Source organism: Carassius carassius, chromosome 25 (genome assembly GCF_963082965.1).
Source record: "Carassius carassius chromosome 25, fCarCar2.1, whole genome shotgun sequence".
Classification (NCBI taxonomy): Eukaryota; Metazoa; Chordata; class Actinopteri; order Cypriniformes; family Cyprinidae; genus Carassius; species Carassius carassius.
Window position 1 is genome coordinate 22424029 of NC_081779.1, and position 14578 is coordinate 22438606.

Here is a 14578-nt window from a genome sequence, read left to right on the forward strand (position 1 = left end):
ATTATAATTAAATGTCTACATCAAAGTGCAGATTCACTGCTTACAGGATTAGCCATAAAATCCCCATTTTAGGCCCATTCCCATCAGCCCTTCTCCTTCCTGTTCTTCTACTCTCATCACTCTTTCATCCGTCACAGCATGAATCAGACTTGGCTCCTATCAGACTCTTTTCTTCACCCTATCAAGGGCTCCAACAGTCAGCTGATTGTGCATTTGAGCCTATTTAAATCCATTTGACTCCAGTTTGGCAGAGAGAAGGTCACACTGAGGTGCTTTGTTACAGCACTATCCCTTCCACAGGCACTTCCTGTTCATTTGTCTGCATGAGCGTTTCAGTTTAATCTGAGTTTGAGTGTGTTTACTGTGGTTCTGCAGGCCTGCAGACTTGCTGATGGGGCAAAAATGTAAAGCATGCCACTCATCGTCAGCAGAAGGCAAACTTACACCTTAACCAAATACTCCGTATTTAGCTCCAACCCCAATTAAACACACCTGAACCAGCTAATCAAGATCTCACTAGGCATACCGACTTTCAAACAGGTGTGTTGGAGCTGGTTGGAGCTAAACTCTGCAGGACAGCGGCCCTCCAGGACCGAGATTGGTGACCACTGGTTTAGATTATAAAAAGTCATGGTACAAACCCCAAAATTGTATTCAAAATATATTTAAAAATACTATCTATACCCTTGCATGTATTAAAGGTGTAAGAGCTTGATGCATTCAATTCAAACATTCCTTCAAAATGGTATAAAAGTTAACATGAAATCAACACTTTCTGATTGTCTTGCACCAAGGAACCAGCACATCGTTCAAATTTAACGTAGGACCTATAACCCTCACTTAAACATCAATGTAAAACATCATTTGTTGCAGATGCCACTTGGTATGATATTCTGTTCCTAATATAATGACACAGATACATTTTTAAGTGTGGCTTAAGTGTCCTAATCCTTTTTTGGAGACGTCAGAAATCACTGTTTAATGTAATAAGCTCTTAATCGGGGTTCTTCAGTGCTCCTGCATGATATATATCAGCCCTTTAAAATCTATTTGGTTTGTTAAAAGTGTGCATTAACCAATAATGCAAGTACAAATGACATGCTCATCTTCTTACATTGCATTTCTAATTAACTCAGCCAAGCAGAGGCCAACACATTTTTACAGGAGCTGTGAAGTGTGTCAATGACTGAATTCAATCAATGGCACTAGAAGCGAATCTTAATGATCGCATGAGCTGGTAAGATCAGCTCAGTGTGACGCTGTCATCGCCATAACTCATCTAATTGATCAAGCTGCATGTTCGCTTCATCCCAGTCCACGTTATCATGTTTCTTGGCATTAGGTTTTAACATATTACCCCACCCTTATCTCACCCAAATCCTCTTTGACATGCTACACAACTAAACATGAGCTGTAACCAAATGGGAGTTTTTTTCTTTATGTACCGACTAAATACATTTTTTGATCAGGAATGTGTATATGAGCTTGTTTGTGTTTGCTGTTGTAATTGAAGCATCGAGGCGATGTGGATCTGTGGATCTTTTAGTCTGTTCCAAGATTTGGCTCTCAGTGTAATTTGAAGAGGTTAGAATGGGAAGGAGTGCAGCAAATTAGAAATTAAATCATGCTAATAAGAGGTTTATCATCAGCATGGGAGAAAAATTGTGTCCATTTTTGCCTCACCATCATTGATTAAGATGGTATCGAGTGCATTACACAGCACATATATCATTGCATGATGAGTTATAATTCATTTTAGTTAAGAAATTGCCAATTCGAAGATGCTTTTTAAGTGAACAACTGAATCAAACTATATAGTTCCTACATAAAAGCACATTTCTAGTAGTGTGGCTTGTTAAGGGGAGTGGCTTGTTTTCTTAATGATCAGACCCACGGTTTTCACCTGGCGGATCATAAAACTGGCAAAATAAATAATAAAAATAACTGGGAATACCTTAGTAAAGATATAGCTACACTTCTAGCACCACTCACATCAGAAATTGTATAAATCTAAATCTAAATTCAAAAATGTATTTTTACTTCGTAGCAGTACTAAAGTACATTTTTCAAGTATCTGTAATTGATTTTAGTAAACTTTTACTTCACTACATTCTGAGGTATGATATTGTACTTTTTAGTCAACTACATTTCATAAAAACATATCATTTCTTGTTATTTCAAACTGCAGAAATCGACTCCAGCTCTGAGATGTGATGTAGAATTCACAAACAAACTGATTATATTTAATGAACCTGCTGAACTTGTTCGCAAATCAGAAACCAATTCAAATTTGCAAATCGAATGCTTCACATGCAAATTGGACTTATCCAGTTTGTGAACTAATTCAGCTGAAGAAGTGTGTGAAATGTTGTATGAAATGCTTGGCCATTTGCATGTCACCATATGTACATGTAGGCTACTTTAGGTAAAAACGACAAATAATGACCATGGATCTATTTGTCAATGCGTAATTTGTTTTCCTCCATTCTTAATGCTTAAAGTAGCCTAAACTGATGTATTAGTATTATTTTGTTTGATTTGGTGATACAATTCTTGCTTTATTTGCACATCAATATATTCATGCATTAATCTTCTTATTTAATCTCCTTATGCTCAGGACCTGATTTGTGTACTTTGGCCACCACTGGTTATAATTAATTGCGATATAACTAAAGTTGTGTTAAATGAATGCATCAACAGGTCAAGGTTTTTAAAAAATGTGTGTAATGGCCATTTCTTACTCACCACCAGTATACATGCTTTTCTTTTTTGGTAAAGGAAAAACTTCTTTAATTACCCAGTGCAGCTGATTAATGTGGCTTTCCAATGGCGTGAACTTTTGTTCTTGTTTTCAGCCGTGTTATCTCCACCAGCCCTCAATCAATCGTTCATTTCTCAGGCAGTGCAGCAGCAACACAATCTTTAGACAGATTTGCTGTGAAAAAACAAGATAAGCCTCCAAAGAGTAGAAGGCAGAACTTCCTGCACCTGAACTGAAACAAATCGGCACAACGGACAGAGAAATGCAGTTTGTGTTTCATGACTTTTTTGGCCCCAAAACATACTGCCGTTTCCAAGATAAGAGCCTCAGCGCTTAAAAACAACATACCCGCGGTCAAACCACAGGAGCATGATGGGAGCTGTGACACACACACACACACACAAGCACTGTGTAAATGTATGGAAAGGAAGTGGGTCCCTGTGCATTGGGCAGTAAATGTTACTTAAAGAATGGGGTCTAGGGAAGGTCACAAGTGGCTGCCTTAATGATACGTGAGGTTGATGAACTGAGATTTGTTCTGTTTTTGTGGCGATGCTTTAATTAGCATGCTGACAGTGTGCATTCAGACATTCAGTCTACACTCTTGATCTCAGCCTGCAATGGACCGAGCTATCCCTTCTTTTAAAATACAGGAGGCGATTGTGTGATCATGATACAGGTGATCTTTCTTTGGGATGTGCTTCATTTCTCTAATCTGAACGCTTACCATTCCAGAGAATTCACAAAATAAAATGCTACCAAAAACCGTTTCTGATGATCATCAGCCGACAAAATATACCAAAAAAATAAAAATAATTCTGACCTTGTACTTTTGAACCCATTACACATAAACACAGACAACCGAGCATCTGGTGAGAGCGAAAGAGAGTCAGAGAGAGAACGAGTGAAACAGCAGGTGAAAATGAGGGTTGCAGAAGTGGCGCTCTCAGAAACAGCTCTCTCACCAGAGAGATTCACGCAATCTGGCAAAGAGAGAAAAAGACACACACACGCAGACACACAGAGAGAGAGAGAGAGTGCTGCACTCCACACACACACACGGGTAAAACACTCTCTCATAGACCAAAACCCCATTTCTGCAGAGCTACCACAACCACAACTGTGGGATGAGAGAGGAAAATGAATGGCCTCCCCAAATAGGAACAAAACAAAAACAACTTAAAGAGACAGTTCACCCACAATATACTGTAGATTCAGTCATCGTTTACTCGCCCTCATGTTGTTCCAAACCTATACAGCGGTCTTCCTGTTTACAATGACTTTCTTTTCGATGTGAACTGAAGCCTTTAAGCTTCAAAACTGAAATAAAAGTGTCATTCAAGAGTTGTTTATGACATATGTCAAATCTACTGAAGTCAGATGACTGCTTTGTTTGAGGAACACGCCAAAAGTCATTATTTACCCATCATTTTCCTCCACCTACAACCTGTTTAGTGTCCTAAAATTTAATTTGTGAACTGTGTTAGTCTAATCTATGAATGAATCATACATACGGTTTTGTGAACCAGATCAAACGATGCACTGAAAAGAACTGGAAAGAACAAGTTGTTCGCAAACTGAAGTCCAGATAAAGATATACTGAAGTACTGTTACATTTATGAACTTTCTGTTCCCTTATTTGGTCACCTTCCTCCTTGTTTTGGTTAATTGATTATTCCCCACCTGTCTCCAGTTCCCTCATTACCTTCTGTGTGTTTAAATACCCGTTCTGTTCAGTTCCTCTTGGTCCGTGATTGTCAAAGTTATGTCAAAGCTGTATGTGCATCTGAATGTGAATGTGAATGTCTATGTTAATGCTGTATCTGTATATGTAACTTAATCTTCTTCGTTTTCTTCAGTAAACTCCTCATTTTGGTCAAGATCCTCCTCAAGCTCCTTCTTACGTTTAGCACTATACCTCATTTGTAACAAGTATATCTGAATGTGCTGAAGTGGAACTATTCCAAGAACCTTCAGGTACACTTTAAAGATCTTGCATTGAAAGACCGATTTCCTTCAAAGATCATACAATCCTTATCAATAGTGACAAACATTTTAAGCTTAATATTAAGAAATGTGCATCATGCAAAAGTAGTTCTCCAAATAAAGATGAATTATCATTCTTATATTAGTATGCCTGGAACGATATATCAGTAAATATGTAAACGATTTGAATTATTCTTAGTATGAAATAAATATGCTTTAAATATATATATATTTTTTTTTTTACAAGGGACCATCTATTAAATATAGACATATGCATTTTGGTGACAAAAAGCTATTGTATTTCAATTAAATTGAAAGCAAAAAAGCGACCAAAACATTCTTCACAATTTCTCTTTTGTGTGTTTCGCAGAAAAACAACATGTGTGAGTAAATAATGACCGAATGTAATATTTTTGGTGAAATATGAAGAGTGGTTCTCAACTGGCATGTCTTTTCTGATAGGATCGCAGACAGAAGTGAAAATCCAACATGCAAATAACTACATATTATTGTGCATTTGTTTGTGAACTAAAATAAACAGACTTATCTCTTTTTAAGAAGGAGGAGATAGCGCTAGCTAATTGTTTTCCTGTTGACATCAAAGGCTCTATGATATTTCAGCACAAATTTACCTGCAACTCTAAAGCCAGCCAAATTCAACAGATGCCAAAATGAACTGGCTATGCGACAATATGCCCTCACCCTGAAAACCACGGACAAAACTAAACAAGGTAAAAGAAAAGCATTTTGACAGAGAGAATATTCAGTTTTGGGTTTGTTGGGTCACAACTTGGTGTCCAATGCAAAGTCCTGAAGCAAAACCAATTGAGAATCACCAGAGAATCACTGTGGTCCAGTGCAAGACAGAAAAGTACAGAAGAGTAGATGGATAAAGAAGAGTGTCTCACCAGTCCGGAGGCAAAAAACACAGCGAGCAGAGCCAGGCATGCTCCCATGACGATGAGCAACAGGAACACGATGAGCGGATGCTGCTGGCTCATACGGTAGTAGGACTCGTACACCCAGTCTGGAGACTTCAGTCCCCCGGGAGACGCCACCATGTCCTCCGGACCCTCCAGCAGGTACACCGTCTGTTGGAACATGGGGTCCGTCTGGACCCCAGAGCCTTCGTCTTCGTCCTCTTCCTCCTGCTGCTGCCGTCCCGGCTCGTCCTCCTCCGTGAGGGTGCTCAGCTGCGGTGGATGGGACAGATGCGTCCCGCGCCAGGGCAGGAGAGAGAGCGCTGCCGCACGCAGCATTCTCCAGCCAACATGATCAACTGAGCAGAGGAGAGCGACTGAGACACGCACGAGAGAGCGTGTGAGAGGAGGAGAGAGAGAGAGAGAGAGAGAGAGAGCACGAGTGTTTGTCTGACAGCAAGGCAGAACACAAGCTCTTAGTACTGACTTCATAAAGTCTGCATCGGAGAGAGGAAGAGAAAATCTTCAAAAGAATGTAAAAGCAAGGAGGAGAGAGGAAAGGGAGTGGGCTTGACAGAGATCCAGCTGCTATGCAATGTGTGGCAAGTTCAAAGATATGAGTTCATCAGAGATGACTGATTACACACCCTGAGGAACATCTGTGTCACTCAGATGTCGCTCTTCCATAGCTCAGGAGACTTTCACATGACTGTGCTTCACTGAAGTGTCTCTGATTCTTCAGATATATAATTACGAAATAAATAATATAAACAAATCTACATCTAAACATGAATAAACTATATATAATATAATAATACAAATTTATTAGGATTATTAGGTATATATAATTTAAATATAAACAATTTAAAATTCTTTAAGTGGAAACATAATATAATAATATAAATAGATAAATATAAATAATATAACATCCTTTGTGTAGAATATATTAAATAAGCAAGTAAAAAAACAATATGAGCTTTATTAGGTGAAAAAATATATAATGAATAAATCATACATCATTACATAATCATATTTAAAAAATAATGAACAAAAAAAAAAACAATTATAGCTAGATTAAAATGTTAGAGTTCATATCAATGTACTTCTGATTTCAGACTTTTGAGATCCTTGGCACGGTTCAAGACATTGAAAAAATCTAGAATGAAACTCTAGGAGGCAAATACAAGATTTCAGACATTTTTGCCTCAAGAGTAAATAATAAATAATAGTAGTAAGTAATAAATAGTAATTAATAGTAATACAATACATTTTTGCTCCATATTATCTCATTGCAATCTAGGAAAACAATGAGGATATTAAAGCGATCTCCTTCATTCTCCTTTACGGGGTGAGACGAACAATAAAAACAACATTAATGAAAAACCAAAGACAACAGACAGGCTGAAAAGAAAGAAGAGGAAACAGGAAACATGATAAAACGTTTCCTTATTGCTACTGTCACCAGGATCCAAGATCGCTGTTGTTCCTGGAGTAATATTCCAGTCAAGGTTTAGTTTTAGACTGAAGCTGTCTTTACTTACCTCACAAACTTATACTTTGCTTCTGATTTTAGAGGCAGCTAATGCTTAAAAATAATGTATAGAGATCTTTGAACACGTCATACCTGTTAAAATCACCGTCACCGGCTGTTGCTCTTTTACCTGCGAGTCTCTCAGGCGACTCTCTTTATGTACTAAGTAACCCAGCTGTACTCCAGAAGGTCTTGTGAAGCTGCGAGGGGTGACTGTGATTACTCTCCAGAGGTAATTAGACAATAAATTGTCTGCTTCAGTTGAGTCAGCCGCCGCGCCGGTCAAGAGCTCTGTGAAGAGAGAACCTCACAGATCTTCATATCGTCTCAAGTCCATGCTGCACTCGCAAAAGAAAGACACAGATTGTTAAAATAACATGAACATGACTGAAAAAATATTAATAACAAAAGAGTCATTTTAGCCGACCACCAGGGACACTTACGGTGAGAGCGCACTTGTGAGTGAAATCATCACTGCAATCAACGATTAAACATTTAGCTGAGGTGAATAATTCAGAGCTGAATTATTGAATCAAATACAGTACAAGAATATAATTCCCATGCTTGTGTTTTCCCCGTTGGAATAAAACAAAAACCAGATGGATATAATGGTGATAGATCAGAGGGAAATCAGATCTGGTCTTGAGGCCCTGAAGCGCTGACTTGTGAAAATGTCACCAATTCAGGAAAAATTGGATTTGTCAAAAACCACTAAACCTACGGGAATAAATTAAATGTACTATGACAGGTAATCATATTTATAATAGACTATTTTAATTCGAGTGATGTGGCATAGTGGATAGAGCTCACTGAAATTAACCAGAAAACTGATGCAACATTCGTTCCTTTCTTCAGAGTGATTCTCAGTGTAAAACATGCACTGAATTTTTGTGTGTGTGTGTGTTTGTGTGTGATTTTTAAAGAAGTATTTTATGCTCAGCTCCATTTATTAAAATAAAAAAGTAATATTGTACAATATTATGAAATTAAAATAACTTTTCTTTTTTAATGCAAGTTAAAAAAAAATTCTTGAGATGTAAAGCTGTATTTTCAGCATCATTGCTCCAGTCTTCAGTGTCACATGATCCTTCAGAAATCATTCTGATTTGCTGATCAAGACACATAGAAAATTTGCTTGCATTGTCCTCTAAAACATCTTCTTGTTATTGTCAGCCAAATCGCAATGAAGGACAGGACCTGAAGCACTGTGGTGAAATACTGAGACAATCCAAATTACACTTTTTAATAATAGTCAGAATCCAATCCAAGTCAAAGTACTGCACAGTTGAGAATAATCCCGCGTTCCAGGCAACCCGTAACCCGTGTTTTTCCAACCTTAAACCCGTGAAGCAACGATGGCAGCCCCTACGGATAATATTGCCTATGGATGCAGTGTTTATGCAAGTGGTACACATGGAAAAATAGATTTTAGGACAATGTAACATTGCTAATCTAGCTACAATTCCTTGCGCTCAGGAAGTTTGGCGTGACTTGCCTGGAACGGTACAAAGTCATTAGTCGTGGTTTGAAATCGTGACTTACGGGCTCAAAAACCTGCCTGGAACGCAGCATAAGCACAAAAGACCCTCGTTACAAAGCCTCCATTAAAGCGGCCCCGGCCTAATGGCTGAGCGAGACTGTGGCACTCTGAATCTTGACTCCACTGAGTCTGTCCAGTGAAATGGGCTGATGATCTCATTAGATGTGCACTAGATCTGAAAGAGCTCCACAGCCACACAAATGCATGTATACATAAGCTCGCTGAATTTAATGGACAGTGCAACCTGAAGCATGACCTTCGTATGACCTTCGTTTGCTGATGCAAACCTAATCTCACTGAAGTGATCGAGGCATCATCAGTATCCCTAGCCTCCAGTAACAGAAGTGACATCTCTACATTGCTCAAAGCTCACTGTCGCCATGTTGTGTGGTATAATCATCAATAGAGTTAGACTGGAGAGCTTCCCAGACAATCTGTTGTCCTACTGAGAACTGACAAGTTTGAATCCCAACTATCTGGAGTACAACACCCGCATCTCAAAGATCCTATGAAATCAATGCATTTTGTGTCTTTTAGCATTGTGAGATCAGGCTGCTTTAGTGTACGCTACAGCATTTAAATGTTTGTAAGATGTTAATGTTTGAACAGAATTAAACAAGACATTTTAAAGTTGCAATCGTATTTTCTTGTAAATCGTGCTCAAACTTTTATTTCATGCACAACTTCAAAAAACACTCTTTTTCTTTTACAGTGTACTTTTATGGTATTTCTTTTTTATCTAGACAAAGCTGAACAGTCATTGTAGACCTGCATAAACATTCTAAACATTCTAAATATAAATATTCAAAAATTATTCTTTCTTTGTTAGGACATGCGGGTGAGTAAATGCTGCCAGAATGTTCCTTTTTGCGTGAACTACTTCTTGAAAGCAGCAGCATGGGGTTTAAATCATTAAGGGAGGCACAGCACTATCTTTAGCGAGGTTTGAAAGTCGAACTTCTGATGTTCTTTAATACTTCAGTCCCTGCTCGAGTCTTCCATTTCAGTAATAATCCGTCTGAAGAGCCTCTTATCTGCAAGGAAAGGCTGCAGGCATCTCAAGATGCTCAAATCAGAATCTGTCTGTAATCTCACATACCAAATCATTACTGGTCATTACTAGTCACCACACGAAGCATCCTCTCGATATGGACAGAAAGCACTCATGAAAGTGAAAAGGTCAATGAAGCCAGACAATCTTTCAGGATCCAAACAAATGTCGACCACAGGTCAAGATGCCAATTCCACAGCCAGCGAAAAAGTTCAAGCCATTGTTAAACTGAGCGGTGTTGGAAACACTCGGACCATTTGATTGGTGGGTTTCAGGCTTTTCGAAGATGTAAAAGAGGTAGGCATCTCCAAGAGCCAAAAATAGACCTTTAACAGTCTAACAAGCGGCTGGGATTTTCACCGCTGTGCTTTTTGTTTGTCATACACACCTTTGGTAATCTGGAACTTTTCCCAAAGTGTGTTTCATTTCTATTCTTCGTGTAACTGTGAAGAGATGCATAACATCTGCTGGGTGGGGATGACAGAATGAGAGCAGGGAACAAAGAAACCACTCTCAGTATGTGTGTGATAATTAGAGCTGAAACAACGAATCGATTTAATCGATAAAAATCGATTATTAAAATAGTTGTCAACTAATTTAGTCATCGATTCGTTGCTAAATAACTTTTATTTGCCGTAAGCGGCTCATTTCGTGCATATTTCAAATCTGCGGTGACCAAAGTGTGGCAGTAATGAGCCACCGGAGGTTTTACTCAGCCAGTACAGCAGGAGAAGTAGCGAATAGCCCATAGCTGGCCTCGTTTTATGTCACGTGCTTCCCGAACAGCGTCTCTGCAGCATTTAGCGGGATGTGGGAGACTGGGAGTACTTTACTTTGAGCCTTCAAAAAAGAAGAGTAACCTGTAAACTCTGCACTACTAAACTGTTTAAGGGGACGTTCACATATCGCGTCTTTTGCGCGCTCAAGTTCGTTATTTCCAACACCGCACCGAGTTAAAAACATCTCAACTTTTCAGAATGCTGCAAGCGCATCGCGGGTCATGTGACAAGAACTAACCAATCAGCTTCATCCTTTCCCGTAACAACGTTAAAAGCTCAGTCAAGATGAAAGGAACAGCTGATCATAGTTGTATATGGATTTCCATTTTGAAATAAATTTAGTAGCAGAGCTACTGCAAGCGATTTTTTGAGCTGCAAATCCATTTATCCTTTGCTGAAATTTCCGCGTCTTCAAGGAGAGAGCACGTCATGGTTGCTTAGCCAAGGCAGACGCCTCAGGGGCGCTTCTGCAAGAGCGCTTTGGAAAGGAGGAGAAAGCGGCGCGCCTAGCGTTTTCCACGCGTTTTTAGGCACGATATGTGAACGGCCCCTAAGACTTTTATTTGTGCAGATTCTCCACTACAATGTTGTTTGCAAATGTTTAGTCGTAAAAGCTGATAACATTGCTTTTTAACAGTTAACATTTAAAGCTTTACAAACATGTTCTGTGATCAGTTTGTAGTTTACCAGTTCATAATTCAGTCGTGCAGCCTAATTATGACTGAATGAGAGAGGTAAATGTTTAAAGATATTTGAAATGCACTTTTTTTCTAAGTATTCACTGCTCTTTTTCACACAGCAGGTTTTTTGTGTGTGACTGTCCAATTTTTTTTTCTGGACAACCTTCTGATGGATTTTACTTTAAATTGTGAGTTCCATTCAGGTTTCATGCCACTGGCACTTTATTCGAAGGATTGTTTACAATTTCACAGCAAAAGCTATAAAGCTGTTTCCCAGTAAATAATAAAATACAATGCACTGCAATTTTATTCTGTTTTATCCTTACTCTTCGTGAAAATATGTTCTGAAAGATTCCTTAATAAGCTTCATTCGGGATGTTAAACTACTTTAGGAGCTCTAAGGACTGCCATGGTGAAAACATTATTTTAAATCTCCTTGTGAAATTTGCTAGAGTATGGGTCAGTGTTCTGATTGCAGAAGAGTTCGACAAAGGATTACTAACACAATAAAACAACTCCAGGTATATTTTTGATTAGGATATGACAGTGCAAAATGGTTAAAATCTCTTAAAAATCTATGCTGAAGGATAAAGACCATTTATTAATAATTTACTTGGGGAAAAAAATTGAAAAAACTAAAATATAAGTACATAAACCGATTAATCGATTAATCGTAAAAATAATCGACAGATTAATCGATTATCAAAATAATCGTTAGTTGCAGCCCTAGTGATAATATATTAGCCTTCTTGTATATGTGCATATTTCTGTTGCATGCACATTTTAGATGTTCAATATCAGCCTTACACAGTGAGGCTCTCTCAAGTCGGTAACATCACGGGTTGTTTCTCACGGGTCTGTAATGCCCATTAAAGCTCTACATGCACTAATGCACTAACTAATTTAAAATCTGACCAACCTTAAACTTTTGTATCTTCACTTAAAATAGGTCCATATGCACGGACGAGCACAACTGCTTGAGAATTTAGCTAAAAGAAGCAAATTGCATTCCCTGGGTCATTCACTAACCCTTAATGCCATTAAGTTTGCTCCACCTGATGTTTCCTCCTGATTTCACAGCATGTTTTGATGGAACATGTTTCTTGTAATTGTGCAATTTTATCTAATTTACTATGAGTTATGCGATTGTGCTTGTTTCATAGCTCTAAAAGAATGTGTAATGAAAACAATGTCATTGATGCATAAGATACTGTAGCAAGATTTCAGACTTAAATGACCACAAATGAGACTATTGTAAAAATTTGCAGTAGTCATTTGAAATCTGCTCCAAAGGTGGACTGCAGGCCCTGAAATGCACACAGCGAAGTTCATTTAGGGGTAAAAGGAAGTCAGAAATATCTTTGCAACGGTAGACTGTAAGCAAACATCCTGGTGCCATCCGCGCTGCTGACAGCAGAGATCAGATGAATATGTAAATACAGTATGTGCTGCCTATGTCCTCTCAATAACAAAATAAACACACAACTAAAATGACAGCAGTGAATAATCAGCATCATCCGATCATAGCAATGTGAATTAATCAATCAATAAATGATAAAAATAAAAGGTTACTGTGTAGCATTTTTAATTCTGTTGTCAACACAGCATAACAATAATTTAGTAGAAATAATTGTATATTTATCATGGGAATAGGCCTCAATGTTTATATTTCTAGATAAATGAAAAGAAAGTAGTAATCAGACAATTTAATACATACAGTAATATAGACACATGGGTTATGTATTGTGTGTTTATGTTTCTAAACAAACCAGACTTTGAAGGGAAGTGGGAGGAAACTAAATATAATAATTAAAATAAAATATTTAACACGAGTTAATGTCGATGTTTGTTTCTAAATGACTCTGGAAGAAACTATTATATAATATTCACACAATAAAATCAAATCTAATATAATATTTCACTTGGGTTATGCACCAGTGTTCATATTTCTAAACACAGTAGGAGGAAATGTTATATAACAGTCACATGATATAATACTTAACATGGGTTATGTGTCAGTGTTTAAGTTACTAAATAAACTACACTTCTGGAGAAACTAGGAACTTACATAATATTCGCATGAAATATATTATAGTATACAAACAAGCCACAAGACCAACCCTCTTTGTAAAAATCAAGTATGTGTGTATATAAAATATTTGCCTCCATGGTAACACACTAGAAGTAATTCTTATCAGGAAGCAAAAGAAGCATCTTCCCAACATCTACTGCGAGGACCCCTTTTGTCTTCGGCTTGCCGTGTTCGAAGCCGTGCCGTGATGTGGAAGAATTAATTGGATTCTCGAGGCAATTTTCCCGACTCTTTTCACCCTTCGTGTCAGTGATACTGAGCAACAACTCTGGATGGATGGGGGTTTTGGTGAACTTGTAATTGGGGTGTCATCAGTTAATTAGGAGCTGCTTTGTTTTTTATCCCCGCAGCAACACAATATGTCACAATTATACGTCACAGTGACCACGTCTAGACTCTAAAAGACTTATCTTTCCGCACCTGCACCGACAGATAAGAGCCTTCCAATGAATCTTTGAAGATTTTGCCATACAGGTCTCCCCCCATTCATCGTCAAGTTCATTAAGCGAGGTCCAGAAGAGAAAGAATTACAAGTGACAGGAGCATATTGAGCCCAACCAGAAAAAAGGAACTGCTCTCTTTTCAAAGGAAACAAGTACAGCCATAAAATATAATGTGGTTACACTTTGTGTGACACCATGATGGCAGAAAGCCATTTTAATGAAGTTATATCAATTGTTTCCCAGACTTCAGTGTACTCTGAAAAACAGCAGTTGAACAATCTGCCCCGCGTGAGGATACCTTCATCTTGAGCTTCTGAAGATTTGCATAGACAACACTTCAGCTCCTCGGTTCTTTTGTGCACACTTGCCGCTCCCATCGTAAGCAACGTGGAAAGCTGCCGGCTTCAGATGACACGTCTTTCGTCATTGAGAAGCTGTGGTTTTGTGTACTGATGAGGAGAAGAGACAATGCTGGTTCTGGAAATCTCTTTTTCACTGTGTTCCAGAAACAAGGCTGTAGATTATATGGTGACAAACCCATTGCTTCATGAAGTATGATGCAAGTCTTATTATGAATTTATTTTTTCTCTCAAAATAGCAAGGCATATTCTGTGCCCCAGAAGCGGGTTCATTACTGCTGGAGCTGCTCGGAGGTGTTTTGAAGAAGACTTTGATTCGTCTCTCGTCCCTATCAGCCCGGGTCCGATTGCTCAGTCCTGTGTTTGACTCCATTATCTCTCTGGAGCTTCTTCAAAAATCATCTCACATCATGAGGGTGCAGCGTTTCTATCAACT

At 38.3% G+C, this 14578-nt stretch overlaps 1 protein-coding gene across 1 annotated transcript in view; it reads right to left on the reverse strand.

Annotated features, from left to right (window-relative positions):
- The window catches only part of LOC132104414 (adenylate cyclase type 2-like), an 82582-nt gene extending 76455 nt beyond the window's left edge, over positions 1–6127 (reverse strand). Inside the window, exon 1 of the mRNA XM_059509871.1 lies at positions 5656–6127. Coding sequence (XP_059365854.1) covers positions 5656–6006 — 351 coding nt within the window. The 5' untranslated portion in view covers positions 6007–6127. The remainder of the gene's footprint in view (positions 1–5655) is intronic.
- Positions 6128–14578: the final 8451 nt, after the last annotated feature.